The sequence below is a fragment of the Dromiciops gliroides genome, chromosome 2 (genome assembly GCF_019393635.1).
Source record: "Dromiciops gliroides isolate mDroGli1 chromosome 2, mDroGli1.pri, whole genome shotgun sequence".
NCBI classification, from domain to species: domain Eukaryota; kingdom Metazoa; phylum Chordata; class Mammalia; order Microbiotheria; family Microbiotheriidae; genus Dromiciops; species Dromiciops gliroides.
The window spans coordinates 549,286,463-549,308,640 of NC_057862.1; the positions used below are offsets into that span (position 1 = coordinate 549,286,463).

The 22,178-nt window shown below is 35.0% G+C and overlaps 1 protein-coding gene across 6 annotated transcripts in view; it reads left to right on the forward strand.

Annotated features, from left to right (window-relative positions):
* The window catches only part of BCL2L11 (BCL2 like 11), a 50,289-nt gene that overhangs the window by 20,022 nt on the left and 8,089 nt on the right, over positions 1–22,178 (forward strand). For all 6 annotated transcript variants that reach the window (XM_043984907.1, XM_043984910.1, XM_043984911.1 and 3 more), the window contains one exon: positions 8,569–8,678. In XM_043984907.1, coding sequence (XP_043840842.1) covers positions 8,569–8,678 — 110 coding nt within the window. The remainder of the gene's footprint in view (positions 1–8,568; positions 8,679–22,178) is intronic.

The following is a 22,178-nucleotide window of genomic DNA, read 5'->3' on the forward strand; positions in this document are numbered from 1 at the left end:
CACCTTTAATATGGAATCTTGTGTTAGGAGCATGCCAATCATTTTCTCTATTTTCAGTTATATCAAATTGAATTGTGTAGCATATGTAACATAGCAAATGACTTATAAATAGATATTTTAGTTTCATGTAAATATTATTCATGATAAATGGAGATTATCTATTTTAAATGTTGTGGTATGTCTGCTCAAGCTTGCTTTTAATTGGAAGTACACTCAGATACCAAAATGGAGACTATGAGGAATTCAGAAAAACATAGGAAGATTTGAATGAACTGAAACAGTAAAATAAGCAGCATAAAAAGTTATAACTACCACAATAAAGGAAATGAAAAGAACACTAAAAGGAAGCTGAACTCCTACATAATTAAAAAACCAATAATGGTTCTGGGAATAGATAATAAAACATACTTCCCTCCTTTTGACAGAATGGTAAAGGCTATAAATAAATTAATAAAAATTTAAAAAAAATTTTTCTAAAAATTTCTCTTCTGCTATAATTATCTCTATTCCTTTCTCTTTCTCCTCTCCTGTATCTTAGACATAGCACTATTAAAAGTAAAACATTCCTTACAAAGAGTTGCAGTCTGTGTAATGCTATGACTAAAATGCTTAGTGAATGAGCTGTTTGTGAAAGCTATCGAGTGTTAAAATGAACTTGAAAAGTTTATCTTTGTTTCTTCAGCTAATGTAATGACACTCTCGATTTTTTGATCTTCCTGTACTTGCTGACAGCACTAGAGAAAGACCTTTCTGAAAGTGCCAGATTGATTTCACTATCAACCACTTAACCACGATATTAATTTCCTGAATTGAAAAGCTTTTATGATTTGAAATTAACTTATGAGTAGGAACATTGACTTGCTCAGAAATGTGTACGTATAATTAATAGATTTTATATTGGGCAACAAAATAGCTTTTTTTACCTTAGAAAAATACCATTCCATAAGTGATAGAAAACTGCACATTTCCATTGTACTTTTGAATGTTCTCTTTAAAAAAAAAAAGTTTCCTAACAAGTGTCATCCCTAAAACCGATACCTTATGTTATAATTGCTATTATTTGCTTTAGGGAAAAGTAAGAAAACCTTAGCCAAATAGAAAACATTATTAACCAGTAAATTTTCCCAGCAGGATTAAAGGCAGACACATAACTACTTAAAAATTTTCAGTACCCATTTGATCTTTGAAATGGTTTTATGTTGAAAATGGCTTATATTGCATTCTTTAAAGTTTCTTGGTGCCACTTGATACCTATATAGATAAATAAAACATGAATAATTGTTGGGTTGTTCAATGTTTACTACTTGGCTATGCCAGTGTAATACTACTACTGAAATTAATTTACAGACTTTGGACTCTTTACCAAATAACCAAAGGGATATTTTATGGAGCTAGAAAATATCAGACAATTTATTTGGAAAAGCAGGATTTTTGTCAAGGGAAATAATGAAGAAAAGTAAAAAATGAAAGGGAATACACTTTATATTATGTATCATTAACTATATTGTATTTTGAATCAATAATTATAGAAATTGTTTGATACTGGCTTCAAAAAACAGCAGTGTAGCAAGATAAGGAAAAATCAGAAATATTCTAAATAATCCAGCATATTATATACTTGAAAACATAAGTTATCTTAGAAAGAATTGCCTATTTGAAAAGAATTGATGAGAAAACTAGGAAAAAATCTGGTAGAAATTAAATTTTGGCCAACATTTTATATACCCTATATTTTAAAAAAACCTTCAGAATGGTTATATGGCCTGAATTTTTGATGTCTCAGAAAGATGTCATATTGATTGACTTGCTGGACCTGTGATGATCGTGCAAACATTCTGGAAAGTGATTTGGAATTATTTAAAGAAAGTGACTAAAAATGGTCCATACCCGTTTGACCCAGAGATTCCACTGCTAGCCATACCCAAGAAAATTAGTGATAAAAAGGAAGACTCTTTATATACCCACATATTTATAGAATCACTTTTTGTAGTAGCAAAGAATGTGTAAAACCATATTAATGTGCTTTAAGAAATAATGATTATAGGGGGCAACTAGGTGGTGCAGTGGATAAAGCACATGAGTTCAAATCTGTCTTTAGACACCTGACACTAGCTGTGTCTCAAGACCCTGGGCAAGTCACTTCACCCTCATTGCCTCGTAAAAAAAGAAAAAAGAAAGAAAATGGTTATAGACAAACATGAAAAGACTTAACATGAATTACTTCTAAGTTAAATAGGTAGACCCAGGAAAAAAAGTATATACAATGACTAAAAATTATGTAAGAGGAAAGAGCAACAAAAAACATTGAAAATGGAATGCTGTGAAACGATAATGACCAAGAGATATGAGAAGGCATTCCCCTTCCTTCTGTGTAGTTGTAGGGGACATTGGAGCACTACACTACAGATTATGTCCAACTTTTTTTGATGCATTACTTAGTTTTGTTAATTGTTTTTCTTTTTTATAAGGGACTGCTCTCTAGGAGGGGGAAAGGGAAAGGTTTGATACATTGTGAAATATAAGTGATCTTTAAAACTAAAGAAATAAACATTCATTTAAAAAGTTTGAGGTCAGATTTGTGGAACAAAATGTAGTCTTAAAATACTAGGGTCACATTTTTCATAAGCAAAAATGAACCAAACATTCCTTTTCCCAACAGGATTTTCCCTTTTGTGCAGAGGGTGTGGGGACATAAACTATTTTGAATAAAACTAATGTTAAATTGACTGAAATTCTAGATTTTTGTAAAATTTATGCATGCTTTACAAGTTATAGAGAGACGTAACTTTTGAGTCAAATAAAGTTAAATAGAGGTTTCAAGTGCTATGTGAGTTTAAAAAGGAAAGGCCACTTTAATAGTTAAGGGGAAGCCCAGAAAGTTTCATGAAGAAGAATACAATCTTAATGGGACTTTAAATGATAGGAATTCTCTAGTTTGAGGCAGCGATAAGGGAGCATTCTAAGAAAGAGGCAGGAAAATTCAGAGTATGTAGAGTGCATGGAAGTAAGTAGTAGGAAAAGGCTGGAGAGGTTTAGTGGAACTAGATTGCAGAGGGTCTTGAAAGCCAGGTAAAGCAATTTGAACTTTCCTCAGTTGACAGATAGAGGCCCATTGAAGAATTTTGACCAAAGAAGCAATATGACCAGATCTTTGGCTAAGAAAAGGTAAATTAGGTGAAAAATGTTATACAAAGATTACTGGTGACTCACTTGCTCACGTGAATTATAGTACTGATGATTTAAGCTGATCCTTCTACAGACTTCTCCCAGGTCTCATTTGTTGAAAGTCTAGCAGTTGCTATATATAATTGTGGAATGGAATAAAATGGAACTTTAAAGAGGATGAACATAGTGATGTCTTGTTCTAATCAATTGAACAATAAGACTAGTCTTCTAACTTTTAAATTGTATTATCACTACATATGTAATATTACTTGAATTTAACTGTCTTAAATGGGGTTAAGGAAAAAGCTATGAATTTTTTTCCCTCTTGAAGTATGTACTATATTAATTTTGATACTGATTTTTTAAATTGACATTTTCTTTACAAACATTTCTCTTTAACATGGTATCACTTTATATACTTGTACATGTCAAGTTTCATAAGATTTATTTAATATTCAGAAGAACAGAACTGCATTTAGGGTATGCTGCCAGCAGATGGTGTCAGGTGTCTTGCTTGTCTTGCTAGTCCAAACTAATAGGCCTATGCCATGAATGTGGTTAGTTGAGATAGGTTAACATACATCTCTGCTTTCTATCAAAATAAAGTTTTATTCAAATAGCTAAGAGTTAACATTTCATGAATAGATGAATAAACTGTGATTCAGCATAGGGGATTCCCCTGTGAGAATTCCTTGCATCCAAAATCACATCCTGTCTGTGACTTAGTAGATAAGTGCTGGGGAGTCACTGTAGACACCTAGAGGTTAAACGGCTTACCTAGGGTCACACCCATACTAAGAAACTGAATTGCAATTCGAATTTAGGTCTTTGTTTCCAATCCCAGCCCTCTATGCACTAACCTGCTTGGTCTGACAGTTTATATTACATGGCACAGTAGGTTATTTTGTAAAGCATACTTTAAACTAATCTCTAAATGTTAGTGATAACAGTTAAACCTAACTCAAGTCTTATCCCTTGGAAGATAGCCCTTTGGGGAAGGTTTGTACTTTAACTTCTCACTTCATATCAGGTCAGCATTTTTAAAAAGTCTTAGCTTTTCACAGCTATTACTGTCTCCTTTTCTCCTCAGCCTCTGCCAGCTATCACAAAGAGAGTTATGCTAGAAATCAAAGATAAAGCATCTCTTTAATTTTCCTTGTTTCTGAGTCTCCTATTTTTGTTTTTTCCTATGCCAGTCTAACAAAATTGTACATCCAAACTTAGAGAGTTCTTGAACACATGAAAACCCTATGGCTGATTTTCCTAGACATCAGGATTAACTATCTACTTTAATGTACTCTACACTTTCCCAAAATTTTCTTGTTTACCAAATTGGGCAGGTTGGCCTGGATGATCCCTTAAGTGCCCCTTATTATAGGAAATGGTTTATAAATCTGTAAGGAACCTTGGAGTCCAATCTATTTTATTCACTTTATAATTGAGGAAACTTAGGCCCAGAGAGAGACTAAATGATTTGCCCAAAGGTTACACACAAATTAGGTCCTGTTATTCTTGAACTTAGAAACTTCTTAAAATTTATACACAGTAACTCCCTGGTTATATGTAACTTTTTATAAACTAACTTGTGATATGAACTTCCTGATTTTGTGGTGCTTATAATTAGAAATCAAACCTTTATCAGAGCAATGTTCACAAAACAACAAATTTAAATAACATTTTTGAGTAGAAATTCAAAGTAGTTTCACTTAGGGTCTGGAAAATCAGACTTATCTGTACTTTCACTGATCTGCACCCCACATGGAGTTTATAATAAAATCAAAACTTAAGGAATGTTAGCAAGAAGAAAAAGATACATGTAGACAAATATTTATAGCAACTCTTTTTATGGTGGCCAAAAAGTGGATACCAAGGGGATGTCCTTTTGGGTAGTAGCTAAACAAATTGTACTATGTGAATGGAATGTTACTCTACCATAAAAAATGATGAGACAGTTTCAGGGGAAACTGGGAAGAATTCTGTGAACTGATGCAGAGCAAAGTGAACAGAACTTAGAAAACAATGTGTGCAGTAAGCACAATATTATAGAGAAAAATTACTTTGACAGACTTAAGAGCTCTTATCCACACAGTGATAAGCCAGAAGTCCAAAGGAATGACTGTGAAACACACTACTCACCTTCTTACCCAAGGAGTTGTACTTAAAATGCAGAAAGAGAGGTACATTTTCAGGCATGGCTGCTGTGGGAATTGCTTTCACTGGTCTATGTAACTATATTGAGGGCTTTATTTGCTGGAGGGGGTAGAGATGAGGACACATTAATTTTTTAAAGAAAAAATAAAGACTTAAAAAAAGATTTAATGCATGTCCATACTACTAAACATTCGTCAAACTAGTCCATGGTTTTTGCTCTTTTATATCTATATTTTATAAATTTTTTTAGTGTACTTTAGTACTGACCTAGTCTTTTTTTAGAGGCAAAGTGACGCTATTAATTAAGATAGTGTATAGCACATAAAATGGAGGAACCAGTGGTTCATTGACATTAGAATTCTAGAGAGAATAGTAATGATTTTGGCATAGCAGTATTTTGGCTATGTGTATATAGGATTGGAAGACCAGGAAAGTGAACCTGTCAGGTTACTTGGTTTATATTTCTGCTCTGAAATTTTCTATCAGGTGTCTTTTTTAGTGGTAATTGGTCTTTGCAGATAAGGTATACTTTATGATAATAAATGACTTCCAGTTTAGTTGAATTTAGCATAACCCAGATGATTTCAATCTAAATATTTCCTTCCTTAAATCTTATTGACATGCCTGAATTCCTTATGGAGTTTTTTCTTTTTTAAAAAACATTTTCTGTGAATATAGGTGGATGGTTTTATTTTGGTTCACCTTTTATCCCTATATTTGAATGTATTTGTTATCTCAATTTGGACATTCTATCCACTTGTACAAATCACAACCTTTCCAAGCTTCCTTATCCAGTATAATTCTTACCCATATCCTCCTATAAATCAATTTAATTCAGTAAACATTCATTAAGTGCTGACTATGTTTTTGGCACTAGAAGCACAAAGACAAAAACAAAACAATCCCTACCTGAAGGAGATATTTTGGAAGCCTTTCCCAGGTCTTTTAACTTGCTGTTGCTAAATAAGACTAATATTCCAATATTTTACTTCACCGAATAATCATGTATTTTTCCCATACTTTGGGTGTTACCATTACTTATATAGTAATTTATTTTTTTTTAAGTGAGGCAGTTGGGGTTAAGTGACTTGCTCAGGATCACACAGCTAGTAAGTGCTATGTGTTTGAGGCTGGATTTGAACTCAGGTACTCCTGACTCCAGGGACGGTACTCTATCCACTTATATAGTAATTATAATAAGTCTTAGTAATCTTGAACATGATAAGAATAGATTTTGAATGTTACGTGTAGTACTCAGCTATATTTCTACATAAAACTTTAAAATTCCTGAGAAAATGTTAACCCCCACCCCCAATGTTTCTTATAGTCACAAGAGCTAGCATTTATAGAGTTCTAAGGTTTGTGAAGTGCTTTATATATATTAACCCATTGTCATATTTTTCTCCTAATGTTTTCAAGTATATTTATATGGTGATGCACTTTGGACAATCATGGTCTTTCTGACATGGGAGTTGTGTAAGAGTATTTTTAACTTTTGCTATTTCAGCCCCTGAAGTTTGAAAAATTAAAACTGACCATTTGTAGCCCGTATTCTAACCTAGGAACAACAGGCATGTTAAGGCTTTCTGGGATTCTAACTATTAATGTTAGATGTCTTCAGACCATGGACAACTTGTTGTCGGCATTCTCTTTTTATAGTGTTGGTTTTTGGGCGGGGGTTTTACGTAATTCTAGATGTGAATCTAGAAAGGAGCCTTAGAGACCATTTAGTTTCCACTCCCTCATTTTACAGGTGAGGAAACTGAACAGCCCAGGAAATTGAAGCATCTTGCTGGCAGTCATGTGGTAGTAAATGTCAGGTGGAGTTTGAGCCCAGCTTCTCTGACTGCAGGACCTGTGTTTTCAGTCAGTATTTATTTTGGATGTTCCATTAAAGAGATTGAAAGGAAAGGTAAAAGTGATCTTCTTTTGATAGAAATCAGTGTTCACATGACATTCTCCATCATTCTATTACTGTACTTGGCAGTACTTTCTCTTAAGGTTTGAGTACTTTACCGTGATGAAGAAGTAACATTTCCTAATAAGTGAGTTATGTAGGTAATAATAAGAAAAGCAGTAAAAGCCAGGAATCCTGAATTTTTTGCCTAAAGCCATCATTTTAAAAGATTATCTTGTAACATTTTTTTTTAAGTCTATACTATATGAGAAGAGCATTATGTCTTGTGTAATGGGATATTTTGGCAACTCACATTTCGGTTCTCCGTTTTTTTTTGGCTGCTACGTAGCTTTTAATGTTTTCATTAACAAATGAATAAATTTACTTGGTATAAATGTCAGTGACAGCTTAATGAAAGGTCTAACTTCCCTCTTTTCTGTCCTTTGAAAAATGACTTTGCTCTTGTACCCATTGTGTATGGTATTTTATAGGAATGAATGAATGCTTATCAACTACTTTAAATTATGTAGACAAAACATAAAATTACATTGTTTTCATTGAGTCCACTAGCATTGGCAAAGACTGTCTTCTGTACCTAAGCACCAATACTGTGATCTTATTCCATATCAATTCTCTCATACTTATTCTATTTAGTTATCAAGACTCAAACCATTAAAAAACAAAAACAGTATTTCTAAGTGAAAGAGGAATCCTAAATTGATTTCTCAGTTCTGATCCTGGTTCTACTTAATTGTTTGAGCAAATCACTGAGCCTTGGTTGTTATACTACAAATAGAAAATGGGGGTAATACCACAAAATGGTGCAATTGTAAATCACTAATAAAAAAATAGATAAAAGTATATTAAAGTCTATAAAATGTATTTTGAATATATTATTATTATTCACAAAATTTTAAAATAGAGTGGCCATTTATTGCAATGGATATATCTACATGAAATTTAAAAACTACCAAGAAATTCTGCTTATTTCTTTCCCTATAGTACATTGACTTTTAAAATCTTTTAGTATTTTTCTAGTGTAATTAAATGGGAACACTCCTTTGACAGTCATGGTCTTTCTAAAATGGGATGCCTGTGAGAATGGTTTTAACTTCTTTTATTTCAAACCCTGATTCTTGAAACGTTAAGATAGATAATATATGAACCTAAATTATAAAATAGGTAGTGAGTGACCTGTTAGTTGGGTTTTTTTTTCCCCCCTGGGCCCTGATCATTAATATTAGGAGTCTTAAGGCCTTGGACAAGATGGCATGTTAGCATTCTCTTTTATTTTTGCATCTTTTTAAAATATGTATCTTAGAAAATGTCAAACTTCTTTTTTTGTTCTAATACAGCTTCCATGAGGCAGTCTCAATCAATACCTGCAGATATGCGGCCAGAAATTTGGATTGCACAAGAATTGCGACGTATTGGAGATGAGTTTAATGCTTATTATCCAAGAAGGGTAATTTAAATTTTCTTTATTCTTTTTGCTTTGTGGTCTTGTTTTTTAAATATACACCCTTTTATTTATTTCCTCCTATGTATGTGTTCTATCACTGAATTTAAAGGGATCAACAGAATATTTTAAATACATTTGGAGATGACAAGTTTTATTTTTATGAAAAATAGTTTTAGAGTATTATTCAAGAAATTTACATCAGAATGGTTCATTTTGGTTTTGTTTTTTGATGAAAAATTTGCCGAAGATTACAGTGCCATAACTGTAACTTTTAAGGTTTTGAAATAATTTAGGCCAAAATTAAGAGAATTTAAACTATTATAGTCTTAGTCAACTGAAAAGACTGAATACAAATAAAATGTCTAAACTTTAAATATACAGCCTTTGCTACTTTAATAATATAACCTTAGCTATTATAGTTGTATAATTATTTTTATACAGCTAAGATGAAAATGGAAGATAGCATTTTAGCCCATGTGCCATTTAGAAATATTACTTCTGTTACTCTGGTTTGATTGAAAGTGAACTGGGCCAGGGATTTTATTGCTTTTCTGTGATGTAATTTCCTTAAGTCTTACTAGTTTTCATAGTACTTTCACAATTGATAAGTACACTCATGATTTTACTGAAGATAGTTTCTTTTTTAATTGTAGGCATTTAACTCAGTCAACTTTGTGGGCTAAAACTATCAGTATGTATTTGGCTTTTTTGTTGATTTCATAATTATAATCAGTCATTTATAATCTTATTTATAAGGATAGTGTTTTTGTAAATATAATTGTGTCCTCTTTAATGATCTATAGAAGCAGATGGGTAGAGTTGGAAGAAATCTTTGGTTAGAGTGCATCTGGTTCCTTTTTCAGATGAAAAACTTGGGCCTTAGAGAGATCAAGTGACTTGCTCAAGGTCACATGGCTACTTTGTGTTAGAGCAGAAACTTTAACCAGAATTGCCTGATTCCTAGGTCAGACATTTAACTTATATGCAAAGTAAATTATGCTAAATGCCAGGCTAGACAAACCAAAAGCTGGAATTAAGGTTGCCAGGAGAAATATCAACAATCTCAGATGTGCAGACGATCCCACTCTGATGATAGAAAGTGATAGCATACTGAAAAGTAAAGACATCACCTTGCTGACAAAGGTCTGTATAGTCAAAGGTTGGTTTTTCCAGTAGCAATGGATGGCTATAAGAGTTCGACTTAAAGGCAAGCTGAGTGCTACAAAATTGATGCTTCTGAATTATGATGCTGAAGAAGACTTATGAGAGTCCCTTAGACAGCAAGGAAATCAAATCAGGCAGTACTTAAATTAATTCAGGTTATTCACTGGAAGGTCAGATACTGAAGCTTTCAGCTCCAGTACTTTGGCCACTTAAGAAGACAGGGCTCATTGGAAAAGACCCTGACTTTGAAAAAGATGGAAAGCAAAAGGAGAAGGGAATTCTGGAGGATAGAAAAGTCTGGCATGCTATGGATGGTCCTTGGGGTCATGAAGAGTCAGGTACAACTGGGTAACAACAACCAATTAATAAATAATTTAGATCTCAAATATTAATCATATTGAAGTCAAATGTGGCTTTTTTGTACCAAAGACCTATCATATATATCTCCCAGAAATTGTCACACTAGTTTATCGAATCAAACCATTTCAGTAGCCAAAAGGAGCAGCTGTGAGTGACACTGCCTTATACATTCCAGCTAAATTGCCCTTTTTATTGTTTCTCATTAAGAAAACGTTTCTACTGACTGATCCCTATACCTGGAATGCACTTCTTCTTTACCTCTAAGTATCTATAGTTTTCCTTTGAGACTCAACCACACTGCCACCTTCCATATGACACCTTTCCTCATCTCCCTAATTCCTAGTACCTTCTTTGCTTTCTCCTCAAGATTTCACTTTTGCTTTTGAATTGCCCATGCCTAGTAAATAGCAAGCATTTAATAAATGTTTATTGATTGATCATTTAGAATATTACCATACCATTCCTCATATGATAGTTTTATGATAGTTTTCTGTTGGTTTAAAAGACCTCCCATTATAATGGGAACCAAGAAAAATGTTCAATATTTTGTGATATGAACAATAATTGAAAAATAGACACTCATCATAATGTGAAATTTCAGATATGATGTAAGGGGTAGGAGATTTTAGAATGTTAACTGAATCAAATCCTTTTTTGAGGCTTCAGAAGGACTTTGGATGAAGTCATTTAGGTGCTGGTTAATTTGGCAGAGATTATCTTCAATTTGGAGTAAGTAGGATTAGGGGAAAGGAAGAAATTAGGAGATTATTAAGGAAGTTCAGGAGAGAGGGGATAAGGACCAGAATTAAAGTCATGTGGTGGCCCTGTGAGTTAAAAAAAGATGAGACACCCATAAATTTAGAAGCAGTATTAGAGAGGATTGGCAACTTATTGGGATATTAAGAAAACTTCCCTTTGTGGGCCTCAGTGAATTAGTCTCAAAGACAAGGTTGTACAAATAAGAGAGTCAGAATCATACACCAGGTCCTGAGTCCAAGGCCAGTGCACTTTCTTTTGCTCTACTTCTCTTTCAGTAGCATGTCTTGGCTTCTCTTCTCTTGGACTATAACCTGAAGTCTTTCAAAATATGTCTATATTATTCTTAAATGAAATTATTAGTAATAGTATTAATGTATACATAATAGTCTAGAACTGATTTTTAACTCTTAAGTTTGATTCTCTTAACATATGCTACATCTGGGTGTACCCAAATGTGGGCCCAGATTTGTGCATTGGTGTGTGTTTAAATGGCTGATTGGGCACTCAGCTAAATGCAGCTGTGTTTATTCAAACCAAATGTGAATTCTCAGTTCAGACCTAGTGCAGGTGGTACACCTGCAATGTTACTCATCCAGACATATGTCCATATGCACATTCAAATATGTAATCATTTCAGAAACATAAATGCATATATTTGACAGTTCTAGTCCTTTTTATTTTTTTGCTTTTACTTCTTCAGGAGGAAATGAGCATGTATCTGAGATGAAGTTTAGCATACAAAATACATTTTCTTACAGCATCATTAGAATGCTAGCTAACTGAACCCCAGAGAAAAGTGACTTTAGGGTTGTGGTTAATTTACATTACATTTTCGGCCAGCATTTATCTGAGGTTGAGGTCTCAGAACAGTGTGTTCTTGCCCTTAGACTAAATTTTGTCTGATTTTGCCTGAGAGAGGAAATTAAAGCGAGGCATGGTTTCACAGGATTCCTTCAAATAGTGAAACTTGCCTAGTGAATTAGAAAGTTGATTTTTACATACATTGCATTTATATGTAATTTTCAAGAATATAGTTTCTTTAATAAAGCAAAGTATACCTTAATATGCAAACTAATGGTACCCAAAATGTTATTTGATTTTGGATCTGAAATATCATTTATAAACTCCATGGAACAGGAACCATTTTGTCTTTTTTAATATTCACTTTCTCTTACTTATACTAGGCATTTGGCTTGTGTTCATTTTTTATTCATCAGTGTTGTGCTATGACTATGTTAATTCTGCTCTTAAAATGATCATATAAATAGCATTAGGATTACTCGAAATAATTTTACAAGGTTAAAATCAGTGGTCTGTTCTGTGTATTACAGTAATATCTTTTGTCATATAATATTTTAGGCATGTGTGACAACACTATAAAGTATATTAGCTATATGTATTACTGGGTGTACAATTAATTTGAAATAGGTATTTTATTAATGTATAGTCCCCAGATGGATAATATGTGGTAATTAAATTTTTAATGCCAAAAAAATGTTTCCACTTCAGAATGTCATTGCTACCTTGTGGAAGTTTACAGAAAGGGAGTTTTCAATTGACAGATACATCAAAATACTATGAAAAATTTCAGAAAGGAAGGCAGAGAATCTGGAATACTCTGCAAATTAGAAGACTAGCAAATGAAACAACTAAGGAAAACATGGAACAATTCAGCACTGTTGTTTGAATGATTATAAAAAATTTTTAAAATATTATATAGATAATAGCCATAACTTATTTAAATGTTAATCAGTTATCTTATACAGATTTTGAACAATAGTTTTAAATTTTAGAGTCAATTTGTAAACTTTAATGGAGAAGCCCAAGTAGTAACTATGTCTTTGATATGGGGATTTTTACAGGCTACAAAACTGTGTTGATGCCAGATGACTTTGTACAAGTCACTTATATTCTTCTGGGGCCTCCATTTCCTGAGCTTTCATGAGGGTTGGACTAGATCTTTAAGATCCATTCTAGCTCAAAAATGTTATAAAAAACAGTTCAAAAGGTGTTGGCATTGATAGGTTACACTTATATGGTACCTTGTGTACAAAATGGTATGGTACAAAATATTTTCCATTTATTATTTCCTCCCATTAATTCCCATGAAGTAGGTTGTGCAAATGTTCCTGTTGTAGAGATAAAGAAACTAAGGCTCAGTGATTGAATTATCCAAAGTATCACAACTAAGACAAATCCATGTCTTCAAATTGATTATTCTTTTCATCATTTACACCATGCTGCCTCACAGAAAAGTAAACCACCAAAGCAACAGTAGACATAGCTATTGGGGGAAAGGTAACAGTCTCATTAGCGATCCTCAAACCCCATACTGGCCAACAGTTTGGGACTCCTCATTTAACAAGCCCTTAACCAGAACTATTACTCAGTAACCAAACTGATGCAGATTTCATTTTTCATCCCTTTCTAAACTAGAAGTTCAGTTGAACCAAGAAATGGTCTAAAGGCAAGAAGAAGAAACTGAGAGGATGGATAATTAATCTATGAATAATTAAATTCAAGTTGGATGTTTGTTTTCTACACAAGTCTAGTTTTCCCACAGGTGTTGCTGTTTCCTGCCCTTTTTGTTGTTGTGGTGGTGGTGGTGACTTGCGGTCATTCCACTGGACTTGATGCTACAGAGCAGCATTTTTAGCAGTTCTGAATTTTAAAAAAAGTCCTGAGAGACCTATCTCAGCCTACATAAGTCTTACTGAGATGAAGGAGGTGAAACTACGAAGGAGGGATTTGGATTTTTTTAACTTGAAAATTGGCCTTTAAGAAATTAAATTCATGTAAAAGCTTCTAAACAGGAATTGTAGCATCTACCTCAGAAGTATTTCTTAAAGGCCAATCCCATCTTTGAAGAATTTAAATCCTTAGCTTCATAATTATAAATATATATCCCACTCTTTGAGGCCAGTTTGTTATCCTCAGTGATTGAGCACATCCATTTTATTTTCATGAAAATATAATATTAATTGTTTATATTTCCTTGACAGCTTGATAATAGAGAGTGATTTAGATCAGCAGGTATTATTGAAACAATTGGCTAAATATTCTTGATGCTGAAGATGATTCTTGTTCTTGAACCTCTGTCAGGGTTGGTCTTCATTTTAGAATTTTTTCTTCATGGTATCCTCTTGAGATTTCCGCCAAGGGGATGTTGAAACAAGCAAGCTGGATGTTCTCCATGTGTCCTTAAGCAAAGAGAGTTGCTGGGCTAGTGATTCTAGCAACAAAATATCAGTGGGAGCAGCAAGATATCCTGAGTTCCTCGTGATACGCCCAATAAAGATTTAGTCTCAAAACACACTCAGTTTGAGACAAAACGATTTGGTCTATAACATGCTCGTGGGGTAGGGGAAAGGGGGTTGAAGGAGGAGCAGAGAATAGATCAAGTGTAAAAGGCATTTTAGGGGAGGACATTGTGGTTCTCTGAGATGGAAAGCTGGAAGTTATGAGAATAGATGCTCCAAATGTGCAGCCATTGTTTTGTTTCTCCTCAGATACCTCTTCCACATCCTCCCTGCCAACATCTTTCTATTGATTTAGAAATCTTTCCTGTCAGAACTTCTGAGAGTGTTCTTGGGTTCAGGTCCACAGACTGCATCTTAGGCTATTGTGGCAGCTGGTACTTTGGGGAGACTGATTGATTCAACCATACTAGGTGAAAGCAATGAGAGAGCAATTATTCATTGTTCTATCAGTTGATGGAAAGAAAAAAACAACCAAAAGAGACTCCTTACTATATTACAGACCACTCAAACTGAAAGAAGAAGTAGATGAGTTTGGAAAACAGCTTAAGCCTAATGGAGGCATTATATAGTATTGGTAGGGGACTTAGATAATCCAGACAACTTTAAGGGCCAAAGCTTGTCCTTTCTACCTCCTCCATAAGATGTCTTACATCCATCCCCTGGTGTCTACCCACAGAGCCACTACCAAGGTTCTGGCACTCATCATTTCACTTGGACTGCCAGAGTAGCCTCCTCAGTGGTTTCCTTGCCTCAAGTCTATCCTCTCCAATTCATCCTTCATACATTGGCCAAACTGACTTTCTTAAAACATAAGCCTGGCCACGCTACACCAGGAACTCCAGTGGCTGGTTTCTTGTTCCATCCAAGGTCAAATATAAATTACTTTGGCATTTAAAACCCTTTACCACCTGACTTCAACCTCCCTTTCTATCCTTACTGCACATGACTTCCTTCCATACACCTCTGTGTCTTCCATCACTATTTCCTATCTCAAAAGTAGGGAAGGGAAAAAGCATTTATAGAGTGCCAACTATATGCCAGGCTAAGGGCTTTACAGATATCTCATTTGATCCTCATACAATCCTGTAGGGGAGGTGCTATTCTAACCCCCATTTTACAGATGAGGAAACTGAGGAAAATAGCCATTAAGTGAGTTTCTTAGGGTCGCACAGCTAGTGTCTGCAGTTGCTTCCAGACTCAGGTCTTTATGACTGTAGGCCAGCACTCTATGGATTGTACTACCAGTTGTCCTAATGTGCCTTTTGCATTCTCTTCCCCAGTATCTGGAATATCTTCCGTAAGTGACATGCTTTCAGAAGCCCTATGTTTTTTCAGTGCTTTTCTCCAGTATCACCTTCTATACAAGACTTTTCCTAAGTCAACATTTGTCCCAGTTACCTTATATTTTTTTTTGTTTCCATTTTCATATACTGATATGTGTACGCATTTACTCCACCAGAAAGATTTAAACTACTTGAAGGCAGGGGCTGTGGCACTATCTCTGCCTTTTCATTTGCATTAGAAAAGAGAAAGACTGGGATGAGGAAGACCAATTTGGTGGTTACTACATTCCCTAAGAAAGTAGAATCGATAAGGGATGTGATTCTCCTCAACAAGGAGGAGTTGGTTATTGGAGTGGGAATGAGAATTTAATGAGTATTCCATTTTAGATTTTGTGGTAGAGGAGGAAAGGAAAGTTTAATGTGCTTGGAATGCACCCTAGATTTTAGTAAATAATATTTCAAAGAGTTTAGAGAAAAGATAGGAAAGATTGGCCTAAAATTCTACAGGGAAGTCGCTCCGAGGTATGGGGAAAATTAGATTCTGAAGAAAAAGAAACCATTCTGATGAGGAAAGGGGGAAGCTGTCTAAAGAGACCAATGTTTGTGTACAGGAAGACTCTTCAACCAACTTAGATTTTCAAAAGACATACAGAAGATGGAAGCAAGGACAGATAACAGAGGAATAGGAAATCATGATACAGCCCTACAAAAATAGTGTCAAAAGTGCTAAAGCTCAGGATAAGTCAGAGCTTATTTGGAATGCATGTCCAAGACCACAACAAGGTATTTATTAATTTTTAAACTATATTGGGGGGAAGGAGGCTCAGAGAAAGCATATAGGACTGATATTGTGGAAGGACCATTAATAACATGACAAAAGATAGATCTCAAATTTTATTCTGCTTCTATTTTCTCTTGTCGAGGAGAACAGGTAAATATTGTAGTGTCATTGATTACTGGATTCAGAGCCAAGACAAAATGAGACTTGAATCTCTGATGTGTCCTAGCTATGTGAGCCTGGGCAAGTCATTTAACATTTTAACACTCTGGACAACTCTTTGTTTTGGAGTAAGTACCAGCTTGCCTTGGTAGAGGAAGTTTCCATTACCCACAAAATCACAGGTCTAGTGCCTGCTGTGGGGCAAATGGACTGGAAAGAATATAGAACAAAAGGTTGTCTTAACTTTCTACTTCAATTTCTCCCTTTCTCTGGCCTTTTTTCTTTTTTTTCATGTCACCTGACCCAGACAAACTATATCCCAGTGTAATTTAGTTCAACAAACATTTATTAAGCACTTACAATGTGCAAGGCACTGTGCTAGCATGGGGGATACAAAATAAAAGGTTGTTGCCCTTACAGACCCTACAATCTACTGTGTGGATTCAATAGTACACAGATCAGTAAGTATACAATAATTGCAAGAGTAGATCAAGAAAGGCCTCCTAAAATAGGTAACCCCTAATCAAAGCAATGAAAGTGTGCATAGGTAGGGATGAATTGTATTCAAGCCATAAAGGGACAGGCTAGGCAAAGACCTGGAAACAGGAGATGAAGTGTGGGTTATAATAACAAGTAAGATGAAGAATCTTAAAGGCTCTGTAGGACTTTAATGGGCTGGCCAAGAAAAGGTGCTGCCCATGTCAGAGGATGCTCTGACTCAATTCTGATGAGAGTCGGACATCGCTGAAATGTGGTCATCTGGCCTTGTGCCTTACCACATAATAGACTAAGTTATGTAAAGGTAAGAACTGTGTTTTAGCTAATATCTTTATCACCTTTAAAGAGGATGATATTAACATTATCAAATAGGTAATGTTTTCAAAGAACATGTCATTTTGTTAAGGGCATTCTATAGAGATGAGAATAGTAGAACTGATCCTGTCTTGCCATAACTTTGTCTATGTTGAGTCAAATCTCAAAGAGTTAATTAAATTGTTAAGTGTTAGGGGATCTCTCAAATTATCCCTGAGTATCCATAATAAAGATGGAGAAAGAGGAAGAGGAGCCAAAGGGAGTACATAACTTCCCCCCAAAAGCCTAATGCTCTCCTAAATTATAATAACAGATATAGTGTCCTGACCAAAAGAAGTGACAGTTTTCCGTACTCTGTTCTGATAAAAGCACACCTAGGGTAGTGGGCTCAACCAGGTTGTTTTAGGAATCTCATAGATAAGTTGGAGTATGTCCAAAAGAAGGTTGGACTGTCATAGGGATCAGTTGACTGGCCAGGGGTTATTTAGCTGTTTCCTAGGTACTATGCCACTGTTGATGATGATGCACAAGGATGCTGGAAAAGGGAGACCAAAGAGTATGACTTCAAATTTTGTTAAATTTCCAGAACGTAATATTAGAATAAAGAATAAAGAGTAATAAATTAGAATAAAGGATAATATTAGACAGTTAGGGAACATCCAGAAAAAGGAAGCAATGGTCACAAAGCCAACATAATTTTGTCATAACATTTCATCGATGACTTGGGTAGGGACATAGATGGCATGTTTTATCAAATTTGCTGTTTACATAAAAGGTTGGAGGAATATCTAACATTGGATGACAAAATAAGTATCCAGATAATTCGACAATTCTTAAAACATTAGGCAAAATCTAATAAATCTAATGTGTCCTTAGGTTGTATTAATTGATCTAAGAACCATAATGATCTAGGAAGGTGGTGGTTTTTCTGGATTCTGCCCAAATTATGCACCATCTAGCATGTTCTATTTTGTTTAGGCTGCCACCTTTTAGAAATCATGCTGATAAAGTGGAGAGCATCCAGAGGAAGGGGAACAGGATGGTAAAGGGCACTGAAATCATGCCATGTAAACATTTAGCTAGCAGCATAGAAGACTCGGGTAGGGATGAATACAAACTCTCTCCAGGTATTTTATGAGCTGTCAAGTACAAGAGAGATTAGATTCTTCTAGCTTGGCTCTGGAAAGCAGAACTGAGGATATGGATTTAGGCTTTATGTAAGGAAATTTTTGCTAAAAATTCGAGATATGCCAAATGGTACTGAGCTTTCTCAGGAGGTTTCCTTTACACAGAGGCTAAATAACCACTTGCTACAGAATCCTGTATGGTCATTTTTCATGTCAAGTTGGACTAAATGGTCTGGGAAGTCTCTTCCAACTCGTAGATTCTTTAAGCCTGTAAAATGATACAAGTGTTTATTATCCTCATTTTTCTTTACAGATGAAGAAATTGAGGCTCAGAAGATCACAGTATAACAAGCTCTAGAGCTTTTTGTTTACTTGATGGTTTTATTTAATCTTTACCCTCACAAATCTGGTTACTAACCTAATTTTATCAAGAAACCAAGTTCCTTTTTGGATCTTAAGATTTCTGTACGTTTAGTTTCTTTCCATGTTATATTCATCTAGTTTTCTTAAGCATTTGTTCAGAGTTTTTCAAGTTGCTCTTGATTCAGTGACCAACAACAACAGAAAAGTTTACTTATATGAAAGCTAGGCAAAATCCATAGTTGAATTCTGTGACTGTTCCCATTGTTATCATACCTGGTTTGTAAGGAGCAGCTCAGTGTATCAAGGCCTGTTATGTTGCCTGAGCACCTGCTTCCCTGGATTGAGTTTTAGAACACTTTTGATTTGGTTATTTGGGCATAAATTAGTCTCATGTAGTTCAATTCCTGGTACTTGATTGACTGACCTCATGTCAGTAACAGAAAACTAAACTAAACTTGAAAATGAGATATTAAGTGGGGAATGTTAGAATTAACAATTTTGTCTATAAATGTACTGAGCTAGAGTTATTGATTTTTAGTAGTACCCACTGTGGGATAGTTTCTGGAACACCAGAATAACACTGGTAATGTTTAATATCTTATGGGCAGTAATTAAGGAGCATTATAATGGGACAATAGCAGATTTAACTCTCCTTCATACCTCTTACATATGATTTCAGTGTTCCTATTTTACACCCAATAGATCCTTACTACTACTATTTATTGATGGCAGCCTTCCAGGTACAAATTGCAAGTAAATATAACAGGAACCAATTAATCCTATTCTGAGGAGTTTCCCTTAATTTACCACAATGGAGCTGTGGATAGGAGGCTGGGGGTGAGGTGGGGTGGAGTATTGTGCTTTAGTCACCTGTGAGTTCATAAGGAGATGTATTTTTTTATTTTTTTATTTTTTTTTTGGTGAGGCAATTAGGGTTACGTGACTTGCCCAGGGTCACACAGTGTCAAGTGTCTATGGCCGGATTTGAACTCAGGTACTCCTGAATCCAGGGCCGGTGCTTTATCCACTGCGCCATCTAGCTGCCCCAGGAGATGTATTTCTAATTTTTAAGCAACAAATCCCCAAAAGAATTTACCACCTTGTGAAAGCTTTTCAGAAAGTAATGCTTTATTTCTTCAGGGAGACACAATTGTCAGGTGGTAGCATTAAGAGTTTGGATTTTCAGACTTTTCTTTGAGCCATTTTGACCAAGAACCTGCCTGCTCCTCCTGCTCCTGGTGAAACATCACCAGGTTTAATTTGTTATTAGTCAGTCAAGCCATCTTCTACAATTTTGTTGTAAAGTGTTGGCCTAAATCCTTCTTTGGGAAGTCAGCTCCAGTAGTCAAACAGTTTCAGTGCAGAGATTATTTCATTAGAATATGAAAATCTTTAACCTGGAGTAGTGATTTAACCTCTTGGTCTTTTTCTCCATCTGGTAATAATATCTGCTTAGATCAACCTCATCCATGTTCCCTCAGCTGACTTTAATTATGTAAAAAGTCCTAAGGTAAAAGGCACATTGATCCAAAGTAGGGGTGGCTTTACTAGCTATGCTTCTCCTAGGGAGGCAGCAAAATACAGTGGGAAGAGCACTGGATTTGGAGAGAGGATCTGGGTTTGAATTTTGACTCTGCTAGTTATTACTTCTTTCACCTTGGGCAAATCACTTCATCTTTATGAGGCCTCATTTCCTCCTTTGTAAAATGAAGAGGTTGTCCTAGATGGCCTAAGGATCTCTGCCAACATTTATTCTACAATCAGTAAGCTTCCATAGTTCCTTACAATAAGGGTGGCCAGTATTTCTTTTGTAAAGAATTGAAGTACATCCCAGTGACTAGCCTCTTACCACCAAATCAGTTAATCTGGAAATATTATTGAGGTCCTCCTAAATTTAAGGTACTCATTCCACTAGACCTTTATTACAAAGAAGTTAGGGAGGGGACAGATGTACTATAAGGGGCAGATAGGGAACAAATAAGTGTTATTGGCAATAATTGATTTAGGGGACAAGAGGAAGGAAGGAAGGAAGGAATCAGTCATTTATTGAATGCTTACTAGGTACACTGTGCTCAGTGCTGGGAATTGGATACAAAGAGGAAAACAAAATAGTCTTCAATGGGGGCAACAACATGTAATTTTCATTTGCAAGTTAGATAGGGTCCCATTGTCCTAAGGGGCAGCAGCAAAGCAGATGGTAAATCAAATTCTTTGCTGTTATGCCTGCTGATAATCATACCCATTTCTGATGTTAAATCATTTGACAGTGCCAAAGAGACTTAGTGGTAAGAACTGGATCTGAGGAGGTAGAGGCTGCAGCTCCCTGAGAAACAGTTGCTCAGGCTCATTTCTACTGGGGTTGCTTCCTTGAACAATGGCTGTTGGGTCTGGGTTTGGAGGGAGGACTAAGGTGCCTTTTTGATTGGCTAGGCTGAGTTATTAATGTTGCTTATTCACTCAGTAAAATCATAGGCAGTATAATTTTCCTCTACTAGTCTTGGAGAACCACTCATTTGGACCAAAGAGAAAAGCTTGCAGAGTCTGATAGTTTAAAGCAGAGCTTCTTAAACTGTGGGTCATGACCCAGTTTGGGGTTGTGTAACAATGTGGGGGTCAAGAAAAATTTGGCAACAGTAAAAGATTATGTATATCTATTTTATATACATATATACTGGGAGTCCATAAAAATGTCTCAGGCGAAAAGGGGTCACAAGTGGAAAAAGTTTAAGAAACCCTGGTTTAAAGGATGAAGAGCTAAAGTGATTGTAAGGTAAGGAAGGATGAAACTTGGTGGTACAGATAAGGTATGTAATAGTCTTTGGGGAAAAACCTCAAGATATTTATTTGTTCTTTTACTTTTTTAGTTAGGAAACTGGAAAATAGAGGATTTTAAAAATCCATTATTATCTTCTTTGATGCAGTAATGCAATCCAGCCTTTAAAAACATTAGTATGGTATATCACATTTGTTCTGTGTGAAGGTTGACAAAATACATTTATTACTGCTGGTTTTTAGTTAAATGTGAATTAGTTTGTGAATACATAATTTCAGAAATCTTTGGTCTGTTTAGATTTCAATCATACATCAGGTAGCAGTGGGCATCCTCTTAGTATTTTTGCTCATTCTTACTTTTATTTAATTTTTACTTCATTTTATCCTAATTTATTTTTTTATTTGGGCATAGACTAAAAGTCCTAAAACTGCCTATGGATATGAATCTCTTCCAAGTACCCACCAAATTATGTATTTAACTTTGTTTCTCTCTCTTAAAATGTATTTATACTCCCTTTCCCTGTCCCCTCTTTTCTGTATATTCAGTAAGATTATGCCTGTGCTTATAGGTTTGTTTATGCAGTTTCTTTTAGAATATATTAAAAAAAAAAGAATTCTGAAGAAGAAATTAATAGTCTAAGGAAATAAGAAGTAAATGTAAC